Source organism: Pleurodeles waltl, chromosome 6, assembly GCF_031143425.1.
Source record: "Pleurodeles waltl isolate 20211129_DDA chromosome 6, aPleWal1.hap1.20221129, whole genome shotgun sequence".
Taxonomy (NCBI): Eukaryota; Metazoa; Chordata; class Amphibia; order Caudata; family Salamandridae; genus Pleurodeles; species Pleurodeles waltl.
In genome coordinates, this window is record NC_090445.1 from 1239201433 (window position 1) to 1239220247 (window position 18815).

General features: G+C 41.4%; 1 protein-coding gene across 4 annotated transcripts in view; it reads right to left on the minus strand.

Moving 5' to 3' along the window:
• Nucleotides 1-18815, minus strand: part of LOC138300782 (cGMP-dependent protein kinase 2-like) — a 3513105-nt gene that overhangs the window by 834519 nt on the left and 2659771 nt on the right. For all 4 annotated transcript variants that reach the window (XM_069240551.1, XM_069240553.1, XM_069240554.1 and 1 more), the window contains exon 14: nt 16540-16681. In XM_069240551.1, coding sequence (XP_069096652.1) covers nt 16540-16681 — 142 coding nt within the window. The remainder of the gene's footprint in view (nt 1-16539; nt 16682-18815) is intronic.

An 18815-nucleotide genomic window follows, 5' to 3' on the forward strand; every position in this document is an offset into this window, starting at 1 on the left:
CTTTGTTGGTAGCAGACCGATTCTTAGCGCTAAAAATCAGGATTTTTAAAAGTCTTTCATGGTTTCAAACAGATAGCGCTGAAGCGTTGGTGATTTGTAGAAATTGATGCATAGCCACAAGTGTCCACGTTTGTGGAAACATTCCTTGTCTTGCATCTAGAATAATACTGAGAGAGCATAGCTTATATAATCAATATTAACATGAAATGTTTATTAAATAATGTATAAAAATGCCGCATAGAAAATGTACTGATGTATTTTGCAAAACGCGTGCTTGAAATGTGCCCACGGGGAGTGGCCGTCAATATATACGGGGACTAATGAAAATGACTAATAATAATGAAATATTATGTTAAGGTATAGTTTTACACTAATAATTAAAGGTTATATGCTAAAGTTTTGCTAATAAATCATTAGGCCTTAGTTAGCATGAGTTGAGGACTAGCTGCCTGGTTTCATATTATATGTGTTTTTCTGACGTGCAGTGTGCTGACTTGCTGAAGGACATGAACTCTTGTTTTTCCAAAGCTAGAAGATGAATGTAACTGTAGTAGATCCGTTCTCATGAAATTCGACTTGCTTGAAGAACATTTTAGCTGAGTGCATCAGTGTAGACTAATCCCAGGTACAAGGTCGCCTGAACAGGTACAGACAATGGAGCCACTGACTGAAGATGTGCAAAGGACCACAAGAGGATGTAATCATACAGGACATTCTACCCGCTGAAGACGTCAATCATAAGGACCAATAAACTACGTGAGAACTGTTATGGGGTGACAAATTTGATGAGCTAATTGAAACTCCATTGGAGGGAGATAGTGGGGTACCAACCCCAACCAATTACATTTTAGGGGACTATACAACGAAAAAGGGATAAAAACTCTTGACACAAGGAAATGAGTTAGTTAGGGAGATGCTGATGCGATTTGCTATGACCCAGAGACTTTGTCACTCTGCATAGAGACTTTGCGGTTTGGTTCTTAAAATCAACTTTGCCCTTATATTGCCCGTTTATACTTTACCTCTTTATGAGGGACGTACCCTTTTACCCTTCTTACCTGAGCTGAGTTCCTGACTGATGGCGAATCAACTGATGTCCTGAGGACGAAGACAGAATCTGTATGCTGACCCAATACGGAGGGTAACTATATGACAATGAAATTGTGATTGTCTGTTTGCTTTTCCTTTCTAGGTACCAACTGCTTCTTTTGACAGAGACCATAGTTAGCGGTTTTCCAAATTGATGTTGCTCAATTGTTTTGCATGAAGCCCAACATGCCAATGCTAATTCGTGGTTAGTTAAGGGATTCACTAAACAGACGCAAATAGACAAATGACTGAATCTATACTTTGTTGAACAATGCGCTAATGTTACTCTGCTGAGATTGATCTATGTTGACGCCATGTTATGTTCTAATATTTGTGATTCTTGCTTTGATGAAATCTTATCAGAGTTGCCATATCATGACTATGCTATTGTGCTTCCTGGTTTTGAGATTAATAAAGTTACTAGTAGAATTGTAATCAATATGGAATAAATATCACAAAATCGTACTAAACTGGTGTGGTTATTCATGACTGAGAGGTCATGGTGGTGTCTTGAGTCTTATTAAATGTCTTTAACTAAACTGAATTGCCTTGTTATAATAAATGTTGATGACGTTATTGACATATTGATTGATATGTTGATTAGCTATCTCGTCCTAAGGTGTCTTCAATCAGGGTCGAAAGATTCATTGGCCTAAAATGGGTCCAAGAGTGTATAAATTAGACATAAAGGGATGCGTTAACAGTTCTGGTAGCAGAGCGACGGTTTGGCCCTTTGTGGGCCCTAGGACGAAGGATCATTGTTTAGAATTGTTTTTCGAGAAAATGCAAATTGGAGGTATGATGTGTTTCTAAATTCCCCATGACTTTCTCGGAATCTCGGAGCCTGCTTAAGTGAGTTGGGTATGTTCTCAGCATTTTAGCATGAGTGGTGTAGAATTTGTGCTTGCTTAGGCTTATGTATACTGCAGGTGATTTGTGAGGTTTGTATGAATTTAGTCCAGGTAATGTTGTTTTAGTAGGAGTAGGCGTACTCCGCAGTATGAGAGTAGGAAAGTCGGCGAACTTCATGTGAGTGTGGCGCTTGGTGCTCAGAAATTACCCACGTGGTTGTTGCTGATGTACGGACCCGTCGTGGTCTAAGACTCCGGAGTATATTGACAAGTGTAGGAGACACTTGGGTTTATGTTGTAATCTGTGTGGTTTAATAGGTCAATCGGGCGTGGTTGACAAGTCAAGTTTGAGTCAAAGTGTATGAGTGAAACTTCGATGGAGATTTGGCAAGTTCTAAAGTGCACTAGGATGAACCATTGATAAGTCGAGAGTAGGATTTGCGGATCGAATTCTGCTTGCGTATGTGGGAACTGAGGAGAGAGTAGCGGCCGAGGCTTCAAGTGAAATTTCTGTAAAGTTCTGAAGCGATTGTGTACCCTTCCTGTAGTAAACAGTCAAATTTGGGTTTTTGTTGTTAAAGGTGCTCGCAATATATTGCATTAGTTCTGTGTGAGGAGGACAAGCCGCAAGACTTTGTCAGCCGCAGTGTGTGTGAGTGTGTGAGGGTGACGTCAGTTGAGCCGTGCTGGGATAGGTCAGAGGCAATTGCTTGAGGAAAGTGAAGGGTATTCTGGGAATTAAAGTCACTTCCTGATTAGATTCTAAACAGAATAAAAGACGCAAAGATGACGTTTTTCAAGGCTTTAAAGTGTGCCTTGAGGGGAGATACATTTATTGCAGCGAATGTAGGGGAGCCTATACCGCCTGAGGGTACTCCAGCTTATATCGTAATGGAGGAGAAGGGAGTCGCGCCATGTCTTTGGATAAAGCAGTGGTGCAAACTGACAGAGAAGGAGGGATGTTTAGCTTTTCCGGAATACGGAACGTTTAATACAAGAATTTTAGAGAATTTGGGATGATGTTAAGTGTGTAAAAACCGCCTCCGAGACCAGCTCAGTATGAAGCATTATCAATCTGGGATTTAATGGCCATTCGACAGAGACAGCAGAAATTTGAGAGGAGAATGAAAAGAGCAGAAAAGACTAGATGGGATAAAAAGACCAGGATGTGGAGAAGGGGAATATTTGATGGACTTAAAATGTTTCTGGCAATAACTCAAGAAGACGAGACACAGGGAAAGAAAGCCACTTGAAAAACAGACAAGGGCTCAAGTAAAACAAAGGAGACTAAGAGGTCTTGGGTAGATGAAGATGATTCAGATGATGAAGAGTTTCTTAATCAGTTGTTACATGATCGCCCGCCACCATATGCCATAAATGACAATACACAGAGCACTGGTATGGGCCCTGAATGTCCGGCACAGAATAAGGGAATTACAATACAGTGCAGACAAATGATACAGTTTTGATACAGAATGGTGTCAGTGTACCCACTGCGCCAGACATGCAGATACAGTTACAACGTCCGCCGATTCAGAGGCTCCCTCCAGATGTCCCAGTACTAGAGACAACTACGAGTCTGATGGTGCCGCCTGATCCAGTATACACTAGATCAAAGTTAGTGCAGATTGAGCCAACTCCACAATTGCTACCCCAGCCGCAGCAACAGGTTCCGAGTTACACTTCTGTTGTAGGATCACAGTCAGTAGCTACAGCACCCCTGATGAATCAAGCTATGGGAGTTAATGCTCCACAGGGTTTGGGACTTGGACAGTCACCAGCTGCTATATCATTGCCAATTACTGTTGGTCCACCAGTACCGATGTATGCACAAGGTAAGCCTGGCATATGTGATCAGGGAGTAATGACCCAGGAGGCGATAAGAGAAGGGCTTACCAGAAACCTGCAGGGAATAATACAGGGAAGTCAGTCAGCCGAAAGGTCTAGATCCTTGTTCGATTTTAGTCCAATTGGGGTTCCTTTGGAGACAATGAGGCAAGCAGGGTTAGGTACGCTAACCCCACAACTAATGAGTACAAATACGACACAGACACCTAAGGTGCAGTCTGGAAATGCCTCGTTGCAAGGCTTGACAGCACAACAATTGAATGAGTGGTTAGACAAGCTCAACACTCCGCAGACTACTACAGTGACCACAGAGAGGTCAGAGAGAGACGAATACCTGAATTTTGTGAGACTGGGTGTAGAAGCCACAGAACTAGTAGAAGGGACAATGGGAGTGAACAGATTAGAGTCATACACAGAAGCAGAGTTGAGGTAACTGCCCCAAGATAACTAGAGAAGTGAGCAAGGTTCATCAGAGGTTGGCAAACCTGGCAGATAAATACGGCATAGATATAGAAAGTACTAAACATTTGAAGAGGAGCTACAGGTTAGACTTTGAGCCTAAAGACATGAGATCTACCGGAATTAAGGCGCATCTTAAAGTGATTCTGCAGAGTGCTCAGATTTGGGGAGCATTAGAAAAGTGGGAAGGCAGATGGGCAAAGAAGAGAGATAAAGAGAAAGGTGATGGACCAGAACCAAAGCAGGATAAAACCACACCGGACACAGGAACAATAAAGATGTTACCAATGAGAGAAACAGCTGGAGGGGTTTTAGTCCATGTACCATGGTCTAGAGGTGACATCCTCTCATTCACGAATGATTATCCCAGGTTGAGGGAGAAGCCGATAGAGTGGTACCAGCAGACAGATAGGTTTGTGAAACTTGCAAGATGTCTCTGGGAAGACTTGAATATCCTGTTTGAGATCATAGTTCCACCTGACTTATGGCTTGAGTGCAAGAGAGGTGTGGACTGGCCGACAGAGGAGCCAGCAAAGGATAAGGTTACTGGAGCACCGTTTGAAGAAGTGATGAAGTATTATCATATAGTGATGAGTTTCTGAAGCAGAAGGTGTCGCTGAAAGTTACAGATTGGCAGAAAATTGATCGAACCTCACAGGAGGCCAAAGAGTCAATCCATGCTTACTATGAGAGGTTGTTAAAGGCGTTCAAACTTTACAGTGGCACCAAGGTCATAGAACCGAAAGACATGAATCACCTTGTGTTCAGATTTGTTGAAGGGCTGAGACCAGAGATTAGTCAGATGATTAAGAATCATTTGATCTGTTGGCAAGTGAAGCCGATTGATGAGGTGTTACAGTATGCAAAATACTGTAGTGACGAGATTGAGCTGAAACAGGGAAAGTTGAAGGAGAAAGTGATGGTGATGCAGATTAAGGCAGCACAGGTACGGATGCAGGGAAATGGAATCCAGCAGCTGGTACAGCAGCAACCGCAGGGAAATTGAATGTTTCAGGCACAGCCAAGAGGACGAGGTCATGGAGGTTTTGTGAACAGGGGTCTGGATATTAATACCGTTGTGGTTCAAAATGATGTGCAGGGGATGAAAAAGGTGTTGCCATGTCACACGTGCGGGGGCGTGGGGTACTGGAAGCGGGAATGTCCAATGGTGTTGCAGGATGGTGTTGTTCAACAAAGCAATGATGTCGGCACATTTCAAAATGTGAGGGGTCCAAAAGTAATGGGACAAAATCAGAACTTCCAGAATAACATGGTTCAGATGCAGGGGTTACAGCCCATGCAGCAGATACATATGCTACGTGTTCAACCAGCACAGGTGCAACAAGTACAACAGCAGATTCCGATGGTACCTAGACAGCAAATGCAGATACCGTTGGCTCCAATGGGACAGCAACAGGTGATGCTTCCTCAACAGGTCACAGGTCAAACAATGGGTCAAAATAACACAATCCAACAGTTCCCATTGCGTGGTGAGGATGGAATAAATGATGAATGGTCGGATGATTGTTCAGACAGTGAGGAGTGCAGGCTTGCAGCGTCCCTAGAGGTAGATCAGAGGGGTCCCTATCTAGAGGGAAAGGTAATGGGACATAAGGTTTCATTCCTGGTTGACACAGGGGCTACACGCTCTACAGTCAGAAGTACAGAGGTTCCGAAATTGCCACTTTCGGGGCGTACTATAAGGGTGGTAGGAGTAGCAAATCAGTTCCTGACAAACCCGATTACAGATCCGGTTCAAGTTGAGATTGGTTACTTCCAGGGATTACATAAATTAGTAGTCTGTGATTCGAGTCCTGTATCCCTACTGGGAAGAGACTAAGGGCCAGATGTAGGAAGCCTTTTGCGCGTCGCAAACTGCGAAAAACGCAGTTTGCGACGCGCAAAAGCCTTAACGCGATGCACAACCTCAAATTGCGAGTCGGTACCGACTCGCAATTTGAGGCTGCGACTCGCACATAGGAAGGGGTGTTCCCTTCCTATTTGCAACCGCATCGCCATGCTGAGTTGGTTTGTGACCGCGAATGCGGTCGCAAACCAATTTGCAGTTACCATCCACTTGAAGTGGATGGTAACACATTCGCAAAAGGGAAGGGGTCCCCATGGGACCCCTTCCCCTTTGTGAATGCCCCCCAAAAAAAAAATTCAGAGCAGGCAGTGGTCCTATGGACCACTGCCTACTCTGAAAAAAACGAAACCAAATGGTTTCGGAAATTTTTTGTTTTGCAGCTCGTTTTCCTTTAAGGAAAACGGGCTGCAAAAAGAAAACAACAAAACTGCTTTATTTAAAAGCAGTCACAGACATGGTGGTCTGCTGTCTCCAGAAGGCCACCATCCCTGTGAGTGCATTGACTCGCTATGGGGTCGCAAACTGCGACCCACCTCATTAATATTCATAAGGTGCGTCTTTGCGACCCCATAGCGAGTCGCAGAAGGTGTCTGAGACACCTTTCTGCATAATATTTTGCGAGTTGCAAATTGCGAGTCGCTATGACTCGCAATGTGCAAGTCGCAAAATATTTTTTTGCTACATCTGGCCCTTACTGTGCAAAACGAGGTGCTCAATTACCTGTTGCAATGAAGGGATTGAGGTGCAGACAAACAGTGATGATGAAGGGGATGATGTTCAAATCTCTGAGCTAGAGACGGAAATGGTAAATGAGGAATACCCTTTGATAACCTTATTCCCAGTGTTCACAGTGAATGACTTACCAGCTGATTTGCAGGGAACAGTGACAGAGAAAGTGTGGGACCTGACAGGAAAAGAAGTGGGGCTAATAAAAGGAGTAGAACCAGTCAAAGTAGAGGTAAAGCCAAATGTGGTGTTCCCTCAGGTACCACAGTACCACATGGCACAAGATGTCCTTATACAAGTGACGCAGATAATTGCAGACTTTGTGAAGCAAGGGGTTCTGAAGGAAGTATTGAGCAGCCCATGTAATTCATCAATAATGGGTCTGAAAAAGCCTTGTGGGAAAGTTCGAATTGTTCAAGACCTGAGGAAAATAAATTAGATTGTGGTCAAATGTTGCCCCATAGTGCCAAATCCAGCAGTGATCATGTTTCAAGTTCCGTGTGATGCAGAGTGGTTCACAGTTGTGGACCTGTCTCAAGCATTCTTTTCGGTGCCTCTTCATGAGGACAGCCAATTTCTTTTCAGTTTCAAATTCCTCGACAAGGTTTATAGTTGGTGCAGAATTCCTCAAGGGTTTTCTGTGTCACCTTCCATCTTCAATGAGATATTGAAGAAGGATTCGGAGTCACTAGAATTGCCTTTCAGTTCGACTCTAGTGCAGTACATTGATGATTTGTTAATTGCGTCCAGAACAAAAGATGACTGCAGGTACGACACAATTGCATTGTTAAATCATTTGGTAAAGAATGGACATAAAGTGTCCCCAAAGAAGCTGCAATACTGTCAGAAAGAGGTGAAGTACTTAGGTCACATGATTGAAAAGGGGTCTAGGAGAATATCCAAAGAAAGAGTGACAGCCATACTGCAGATGAAATCCCCAACAACAAAGAGAGATGTCAGGATGTTCCTGGGAATGGTGGGCTACTGTCGTCAATGGATCCCCAACTTCTCGATTATCTCTAAACCTTTAGTGAGGTTGACGGTTAAAGAAATTCAGGATGGCCCGGGTACTATAACCATGTCCGAGAAAGAGATGAAGGCATTCTTGGAACTGAGGGAAAGTATGTGCAGGGCACCATCTTCAGGTATGCCTGATTACACAAAGCCATTTGTACTGTTTTGTCACGAACATGATGCTTGTTCTTTGTCTGTCCTGACACAGGTCCATGGAGGTGCTAACCGCCCAGTAGCATATTTTTCAGCTACTTTGGACCCAGTCGCAGCAGCCTTACCAGGTTGTTTGCGCACAGTTGCAGCAGTTGGTCAAAGCTTCACTCAGAGTTAAGGTATAGTGATGGGACATCCCCTAACAGTAATGGTCCCTCACTGAGTTGAAATCCTGTTGACCCAAACCAAGACGCAGCATATGACAAATGCGAGGCTTACAAAGTATGAAACAATTATACTGGGGTTTCCTAATGTTTCCCTTAAAAGATGTACTGTATTGAACCCGCCAACTTTGCTTCCTATTGAAAATGTGAACATTGATGATGCTGAGGAAGTCGAACATGATTGTCTTGAGGTAAAAGATCTGTGCACCAAACCAAGACCTGACATTAAAGACACTCAATTAGAGGAAAATGATTACATTATGTTTGTTGATGGTTCATGCTTGAGTGACGCAGTAGTAGTGCTGAGAGCTGGGTATGCTGTGTGTACAATCACCAGTATCTTAGAAGCTTCCTGGTTTGAAAGAGTATCCTCCGTACAAGTGGCTGAATTCATTGCTCTTACTAGGGCATGCCACGCAGCTGAAAACTTGAAAGTTACTATCTATACTGACAGCAGATACGGATTTGGAATTGTACATGATTTTGGGCAACTATGGTCCCAGAGGGGATTCATGACCTCTTCTGGTTCTCCAGTGAAAAATGGCGAGAAAATTAAGGATTTGTTGCACGCGATTCAGTTACCTCTTGAAATTGCCGTGGTGAAATGCAATGCCCATGTTAAATCACAAGACTTCGTGTCAATGGTAAATGGATATGCAGATCAAGTCGCAAGGTTTTGGCATTGAAATGTATATCATTTCACGATCAGTGGGAATTGCTACCTGAAACTGAAAATGAAACATGCACAGCATATGCATTGAGAGTAGTTGACACTTTAGATGAGTTAAAATCCTTGCAGGGACGTGCCAGTAAAGAGGAGAAATGCTCCTGGCAGAGAATGCAATGTGTACAGAGATCTGATGACTTATGGGTCTCAGAGGAGGGGAAAATGGTTTTGCCAAACAATCTTTTTGTCACAGTTTGCGAGGTTTTACCATGGTCAAGCACATTTCGGGAGAGACGCAATGATCAGGTTGTTCAGGTTGTTCAAAATTGATTGGTTCAAGTCACAGGTGCATCATCTGTCAGCAGATGAATGCGGGGAAAGGGACCATGGTGAATTTGAGACACACACAGGGAGAGCTGGATGTCCGTTTAGCAGGATGCAGATGGATTTTATTGAGATGCCTGCGTGTGGAGGCTTGAGGTATGTGTTGGTGATTGTGTGCATTTTCAGTCACTAGATTGAAGCCTATCCTACACGTAGAAATGACAGCCTCACAGTAGCAAAACTGCTGCTTAGAGAACTGAGACCACGTTTAGGGTTTCCGATCTCTTTAGAATCAGATAGGGGCAGACTCTTCGACAATGAGGTGATTAAGCTCTTGTGTGCCGCATTGAACATTGAACAGAAGTTGCATTGTAGCTATCGCCCTGAAGCATTAGGACTAGTGGAACAGATGAATGGTACCTTGAAGTCAAGAATAGCAAAGATGTGCGCAGCTACCAATTTGAAATGGCCAGATGCATTGCCCTTAGTGCTGATGTCAATAAGAAATACACCCGACAAGAAAACAGGACTATCTCCTCAGGAAATTCTTATGGGTCGAGCTATGAGATTGACCGCAGTGCCTGCAAATGCTCTTGTAAATATCACGGATGAATTGGTGTTGGACTACTGCAAGGGTCTGGCTTACGTGGTCCGCTCTTTCTCTCACCAGGTGGAGGCCACTACATTGCCACCGATAAGTGATCCAGCTCACACCCTGAGAGCCGGTGATTGGGTTGTTGTCAAGAAACACGTGAGGAAGTCGTGTTTGGAGCCACGTTGGAAGGGGCCATATCAAGTAATATTGACAACTACCACAGCTGTGCACTGTGCAGGTCTTCCGAATTGGATACATGCCAGTCACACAAAGAAGGTGACGTGTCCAACTGATAAGGAACTTGAATTGTCCAAAACAACAGCTGCAGAAAAGGATGTCTCAGGGCCGGAGAGTATTCAAAGGGGAACTGAGACTGAAGGAGAGCCTGCTGAGGATGGCTTAGTCACTCAAACAGTAAACGAGTTCCAGAGAGGTGACAGTGAGCCTATCTCAGCCGAGGCAGCAGGGGAACCGAGACAAGGAGAGGTTCTCCCAGAAGCAGATGGATACAGGTTTGAAGTTGAGCCCATAACAGACCCTGAAGGCGAAGGAAGTGAGGCAGAGGGAGGTCAAGGTGTTCTGACTCCTCCTGAGCCGCTTGCAGGTCCATCAAAAGAAAACATCATAGCACAAGAGGAGGGTGCTGTTCAACGTCCTGAAAGGTCAAGAAGAAAGAAAACACTTAAAGGAGATAACTGGCCGGAGACACAAGCTGCAGGGGGGAAAGTAATCCCTAATGACACAATTGAGGAAGAAGTTGATACAACCAGGAAAGAAGATCTCAGTGAAGGCGAGCTACAGGGTGACCGCAAACTGGAAAGAAAAAGAGTCGCAAACAGAAGGTACGCAGGTCCTGAATGGGCGTATGCAACATCAGCTGAATGGCAACAAGAATTCTTGGCGTTTTGTTTTGATCGAGATGTTCCAGGTCAATACTACAGCACCCGAATTCAACCTTAGAAAGAGACTATGTTAAAATTGAAATTAAAATTGAAATTGATAGCTGAAAAGCTGAGAAAAGAGACTGATAAATTACCGGATGTGACACTGATAACCTGATTTGACAAAAGGGTACTGGAGTGAGTGAAACGCTGTAAATACTTGCTGAAAAAGAAAGATTTTGCATAAAAAAAGGAGCTTTTTATTTCATCCTCAAGTTGATTGTTTGCTTTGTATAAAACTGCCTTCTGATTCTATACAGTTCATGAGTTACACTAGGGATAATAGTAGTAAGGGTAGGACTCGTGCATGTTTGACTGTTGGCGTGGGAATTATGTGTGCAATAATAATTATAAGTGTGATTGCGGGAATGCTATTGGTGGATAAGAAAGTGACTAACAATGCTTTGACTCCTGAAACTGCTACTCTAACACCGTGGGAAAAGTTTGAGCGGGATACTAAATACTTGCATGAGGGTACTAATTCAAAGGGGGAACTATCTACTAATGTCTTCTATCACTTGCTGAATGAGTATGTTGACACAATGGATGCGAGAAATTGCTATGTGTGCACAAAGAATCCTTCGTTAGTACAAGAAGGGGTTACTTATCATAGTCTGCCACTAACCTACAGGATAAGCTGTAGTTTGCTATTAACAAGATTATATAATCAAGAACATGTGCAATATTTCTACTCTAATTTAGATGTAGTGTTTTCTTTTGTGCCCGTGATTGAGTTTCTAAACAAATTAGCTAAAGAACACAGCATAAAATTAGTTAGGGGTTTCTTTGAGCCGACACTGACATTTGGAACAGCTTATGCGCACCGCAATAATCTAACCTGCTTACTAATACCTGTAAAGAAAAGCTTCTTAGATCACACTGATGATAGACGCAAAGCACTGAAAGAAAGGCTAGAAAAGGAATTAGAAAAATGCACGTTTCCAAATGATTATGCTTACACTGCAATAAAGGCACAGGGCGAATTAGCTATAGACACACTGCATGCAGGTAGGCTTTGCATATATAGACCAAAATCTGAGCTTGATACTTTGTTTGTGGGAACGAGTGAGTGCAGGCATGTATTTTTGTTTCAGAGTAAGTGGACGTTCATGTTAAATGGACAGGATCCCGCGATCCCTGGGATCTATTATATATGTGGACTTAATGCTTATTACCGTCTTCCTAAAGGATGGTATGGGACATGTTATTTGGGAATAGTTTTCCCAAAGATCTACCAGATTGATGACTTAAAGCAAATTCCTAAAATGTCTGAATGACATCATGCTAGACAAAAGAGAGAGACAGCGCCTGCTGTCGTTGGTGACATATTTGGAGCCATAATTCCTTCAGTAGGGGTTATCTTAAACTCCATAAAGATTCATAAGTTGTCTACTATTGTGGATAACATGCTGACAAACTTCACAGGGGCTATACTCCTAATGGATACTGAACTTGCTGCGGAGAGGGCTATGACTCTTCAAAACCGGCATGCTTTAGACATTCTTTTTAGCAAAGAGTGGCGGAATCTGTAAGATGCTTAATGACCGCCATTGTTGTGTGTTCATTCCTGATAATAGTAATAAGATTAGAGGTATGCTTACTGACTTACAAGAGACAGTGCAAATTTGAAAGAGCTGAAAGAACTCGGAGTGTGGGAAAAGGTTGGGAAAGGAATTACCAAAGTAGGGAACTAGTTTAGTAGTATTTGGAATGGGGTATTTGCCAAAATAATAGGGGGTATACTGATTGTTCTTATTTGCCTATTGGGACTATGGTTATCATGCAAAATTAATAAACGAATCAAAAGAAATTTGGTAAAACGAAATAAAAGAAAAGAAGAAAAGGAAAAGGAAAAGGAAAAAATGTTTAAAGAAATGTGGGAAGAATCACATAGGGAGGAAGAAATTTAAATGCGTATTTTGAAGAAAATGAAAGGCTGTGAAGGGAAAGGTTTTGTGTGATGACAAGTGTCATCAGAGGAGGGACTGAGGGAGCGTAGCTTATGTAATCAATATTAACATGAAATGTTTATGAATTAATGTATAATAATGCCGCATAGAAAATGTACTAATGTATTTTGCAAAACGTATGCTTGAAATGTGCCCTCGGGGAGTGGACGCCAATATATATGGGGACTAATGAAAATGACTAATAATGATGAAATATTATGTTAAGGTATAGTTTTACACTAATAATTAAAGGTTATATGCTAAAGTTTTGTTAATAAATCATTAGGCCTTAGTTAGCATGAGTCGAGGCCTAGCTGCCTGGTTTCATATTAAAGGTGTTTTTCTAACGTGCAGTGTGCTGACTTGCTGAAGGACATGAACTCTTGTTTTTCCAAAGCTAGAAGATGAATGTAACTGTAGTAGACCTGTTCTCATGAAATTCGACTTGCTTGAAGAAACATTTTAGCTGAGTGCAACAGTGTAGACTAATTCCAGGTACAAGGTCGCCTGAACCATTACAGACAATGGAGCCACTGACTGAAGATGTGCAAAGGACCACGAGAGGATGAAATCATACCGGACATTCTACCCGCTCAAGACGTCAATCATAAGGACCAATAAACTACGTGAGAACTGTTATGGGGTGACAAATTTGATGAGCTAATGGAAACTCTATTGGAGGGAGATAGTGGGGTACCGACCCCAACCAATTAAATTTTAGGGGACTGTACAACGAAAAAGGGATAAAAACCCTTGACACAAGGAAATGAGTTAGTTAGGGAGATGTTAATGCGATTTGCTATGACCCAGACACTGTCACTCTGCATAGACTTTGTGGTTTGGTTCTTAAAGACAACTTTGCCCTTATATTGCCCATTTATACTTTACCTCTTTATGAGGGGAGTACCATTTTACCCTTCTTACCTGAGCTGAGTTCCTGACTGATGGCGAAAAAACTGAGGACGAAGACAGAATCTGTATGCTGACCCAATACGGAGGGTAACTATATGACAATGAAATTGTGATTGTCTGTTTGCTTTTCCTTTCTAGGTACCAACTGCTTCTTTTGACAGAGACCATAGTGGTTTTCCAAACTGATGTTGCTAAATTGTTTTGCATTAATGCGCAATATGCCAATGCTAATTCGTGATTAGTTAAGGGGTTCACTAAACAGACGAAAATAGACAAATGACTGAATCTATACTTTGTTGAACAATGCGCTAACGTTACTCTGCTGAGGTTGATCTATGTTGACGCCGTGTTATGTTCTAATATTCGTGATTCTTGTTTTTATGAAATCTTATCATTGTTGCCATATCATGACTATGATATTGTGCTTCTTGGTTTTGAGATTAATAAACTTACTAGTAGAATTGTAATCAATAGGAAATAAATATCACAAAATCGTACTAAACTGGTGTGGTTATTCATGACTTAGAGGTCATGGTGGTGTCTTGAGTCTTATTAAATGTCTTTGACTAAAGTGAATTGCCTTGTTATAATAAATATTGATGACGTTATTGACATATTGATTGACATGTTGATTAGCTATCTTGTCCTAAGGTGTCTTCAATCAGGGTCGAAAGATTAATTGGCCTAAAATGAGTCCCAAAGTGTATAAATTAGACATAAAGGGACGCATTAACAATTGCATTGCTTGTTTGGTTAGTGCAAGTTTGAGAGTGTGATTCAGTAATTGTGCTCCTCACAGATGTTGCGAGGCCAGAACTTTCAAAACCTCACTTCTCGTCTTGGCCTTGCAATTTGTTTGGCTGTTGTCCTACATCTCCTTCCAAAATAGTGATTTTAAAGCATTCTGCAGGCCCATTCTTGCAGATCACAAGTACTTGAGAAAGGCACTTTATTGGGCTAGTCCGTGCTTGTGGAGTCCAAATTCAAATCGGATTTGTGCAGATGATGTGTTTTGTGGAAGGTGGACTAGCAGGTGGCAGACACTTTACTCTGGCTATTGTTCAAAAATAGGCTCAGTTTTCCCAGGAAGGCCACTGATCCAGAAAAAAAGCATTGGGATCAGTTTTGCTTTGATTTCTGTCAAAGCTGGTTTCCAGGGTGGCATAGGGAATTTGCTGTGTAGGTTTTGAAAATGACAATCAGTGAAACAATTTGAGAGTTTAGGTTGAGTCTGGGCGAGTGCAGCTCATGTAGCCAAACCCAAGGTATTTGTAGGTAGGACACTTTTCTACTGAACTGCTTCCCAAAGAAAGGGAGAAAGAAAGAGAGAAGAAATAATGAATGACAGAGAGAAAGGAAGAAAAGAAAGAAGGAAAAAAAGATTGAATTGAAAGAAAGAATGACTAAGTAAAAGAAAGAACAAAGAAAAAAGAAAAAGAAAATGCAAAGAAGAAAGGAAAGAAGAAAATAAGGGGGGACGAGAGAAAGCAAGCAAGGAAAAAGGAAAGAAACAAACAAACAGAAAGAAGAAAGAAGGAAATTAATGAAAAAGGATGCATACGTAGTAAAAAGAGGGTAACTTAGTACAGAACAATTTCAAATTGAGGTTGTGAAATAGCAAAAGTCATATAAACAAAAGACTCTACAACAGGATTGGCAGGAGACAAGAACTGATACAGCATGGAATCTTGCCTATGCTCACATCTGGTATCTTTAATCTCAGGCTCCAGACACAAAGGCATCACTAAATTATTATTAAGGAAGGAAAAACAAATCACACTGGCATTGAAGGAAACTACTCTGACTGTGGATGTGCTTATTGTGAGAAAGCAAAAGACAGTGACTCAAAATAAAATTTACCAGTAACTTAGATGGGTGGGCACATTGCCCTATGTTGTATGTTGTAGTGAGCAGAAGCAAAATGTGAATGATACAACAATAGATGAATAGAGGTGGCTGGAAGCCTCTCTAAGGAAGTATGGTATGCATATCATTTTAGTAAAAACAAAAAGTCTTGGCTAATGTCACCATTTCAAAAGGACAGCTGTCAGGGCCCACTCCCTGTGAGAGGTGTGAAATCCTATGTGGGGACCAGCCGTGCCCCACAGAGAATAATATAAAAACATATTCAGGGTGCCTACCCTTGTCAGCAGGAAAACATAAAATGCACTTAGGGTACCCTTCCAACAGCTCTGAGTACATTTTGAAAACAAAAGCAGCTCCTCAACCTTTATGGTGAAGAAGAAACACTCTGTGGGGAGCTGCGTATGCTACAGAGAAAATCTAAAAAGTAAAAAAGTACAAACATTCATATTTGTTTACTGGAAATGTACATTCAACCTTATCTTTGTATGTATGTATGTTGCATGGACATCTGGATGATGATATTCATATAGAAGCCATCCAGCTGCAAAAACTGAATCAAAAGATCTGGAATGCTAAACTGTTTTTTTCCAGTAGACTTCATTATATATACACACACTAACACAAGTGACAACAGAAATTGTCACCTTATCTGACACCATTGTTCAAAATGCTTATCACTGGGCCATTTTACATCGTCAAATGCATCACTAAAGTAAGCAACAATTCTGTTTTGAAAGGAATATATGTTGTAACTAAGGATGAGTAAAGTTCTTTTTTGCAGGTGAAGTTCAACAAGGTTCCCGAATATTGCCAAGTTTTCCAAGTAACCCAGTTTAACCTTACCTTTGCCCGATCAAACCTTTAAACCACCTTGTGTTTTAATAAAGTATGAAAAAGGTTACAAATACTCAACCTATGGATTATTGCATACGTTTTCACAGAATCTTGTAAAGTGTGGGATAGAAACATTAATACATTTGTAAATTCGCACACCCTTAGTAACATTGATGAATTCTCGGCTTCCAGTTTAACAACACCTTTCTGGTGAACTCACCATTTTCACATAGCCATCGGAATCAAGAAGCAAATTCTCTGGTTTTAGGTCCCTGTAAACGATCCCCCGGTTGTGCAGGTAATCAAAAGCTTCCAGGACGCAGCCAATGCAGAATCGTGCTGTTGGCTCATCAAAGAAGGACCTGTAAGTTTGAAGGAAAGTACACAGTAATGAACAGCATCCATGCCAATTCAACCACTAACATCCATGAGCTGGAGTTGCATTCATAAATGAACTGGTAATTTTGAGGCTCTAATGCGTTAGCAGGCAGTATAGTAATGCACGCAGTCAGCAGAGAAAAGGGTGAAAGGATGGAAGGAGGGAGAAAAGAAGAGAGTATGGGGTCAAAGAAGTGAGGGAATTAGGAGATGGGGCAATGATGGACGTCGATTCATCGACATGCGGGAAGAGATATCATACGCACTTTGACCTTAATGGCATCACAAGAAATACCATCATATGACCTTTAATGCTAGATCTTTCTATCATGTGATGCCACATGGCCTTAATCCTGATGACATCACAATAAGTTCAACAGAAATTGCATGATTAATATGAGAACACAAAACAGACAAAAAGCCTATTTTAGATATCACCTATTTTAGGGTGCTGCTATTACATGGCAAAGGAAATTTACAGATTTCTGTTTGTATCACATGAAAAAATATGTTTTAGTCTTCAGAAGCTACCACATAACACAGGACCACATAATACAGGAGGACACATGGAACCTAAACATGCTATAACACAAACCGTCAGAGTTTAATAGCTTCCCAAGTATATACCGCACTGAGAACTATATTGGGAAAACAGATTAAATAAACAATAATAATGTTCACATTTACTCATTGATATGGACCATATATTGAATATGAACTATGTTATTGGCTTAAATTATTCCTTTTTAATATTACATTTTGACTTATGATCATTGGCAAGGCACTATCACTGTGAAGACAGAGGTAAGGGTTTTATTCAAATACATTATTTTTTCCTGACTTAACAATGATGAAACATGACAACTGCTTGTTAGAAATGTGAGTTTTAGTTATTTTTTATTACCATGAGTGCACTGCTGAATGTATTTATTTTACAAAACATAAGGCATAATGTCCCGTTCCCAATAGAAGTTACAGAAAGTAAAGAGTGGTCATCAAGAAACTGAGTATCTTCTGTTCTTGTAGTGGTAGATGATGTGTATATGGGGTGTTTCTAAAATATGAACTTAGCCAAAAAGCAGGAGAGTGCTACACAGGGCAAAAGGCAGCATAAAGTCAACGAGTCATAGGAGTGGTACCTGATTTGTTGGGCTGTTCATGCATGTATTATTTAAAGAAGTGTGCCTTAAGCTTTTTCCTTAGCTGGAGCACTTTTGGAGTGGTCCTGTTGGACACACTGATGTTTTTACACATACTGGGTGTATAAATGGAAAAGTCCTACTGCTCTAGTGATCTTTGATGGTGGTTTCTCCTATGCCATTAAATACTTCTTGTATGCCAGCACCAGCATTTTGCTATAGGTGTCCATATGTCAAGTATTACCTCTGATATGCCAATCTCAGTATTTTGTCACAAGTGGCTGTAATGCTAAGAATTGCTTCCACTATGCTAGTATCAGCAATCTGCAGTAAGTGTTTCTATACTCCGAGAATTTTCTTCAGTATGCCACAGCCAACAGCAGATGTGCAAGCATAATACCACATTTAACTCAAGTTAATTTGTGTTCACTCACTTGCACTTATTCTTCTCACTTACACTCACTCTGGGCCACTCGTACTTTCTCACTCACTCACACACTTGCACTCAGGCATACTCATTCCTTCTCAAGCTTGCTCATTCCCTCTGGTTCACATATCATCACTCACTCATTCAGTCTCACTTAGTCACTCTCACTAACATTCACTCTTACTCTCACTCATACTAACACTCTCTCAGACTCACTCTTACTTTCACACACTCACTCACTCTGATGCATTCATTCTCACTCACAGTTACACTAATAGACTGTTGCTCCCTGTCACTCATTCTCACAGTTATTCCTATTTACATTCCCTCACACCCATTATTACTCATTCATTCTCATTCATTCACTTACAGTCAATCGTTCACTCACTCTCACTCATATTGATTTACTGACACTCAGGGCCAGATTACGACCTTGGCAGAGGGGATTACTCTGTCTAAAATGTGATGGATATCCCATCTGCTGTGTTTCAAGTTCCATAGGATATAATGGAACTTGTTTATGGTGGGTGGGAGATCCGTCACATTTGGGAC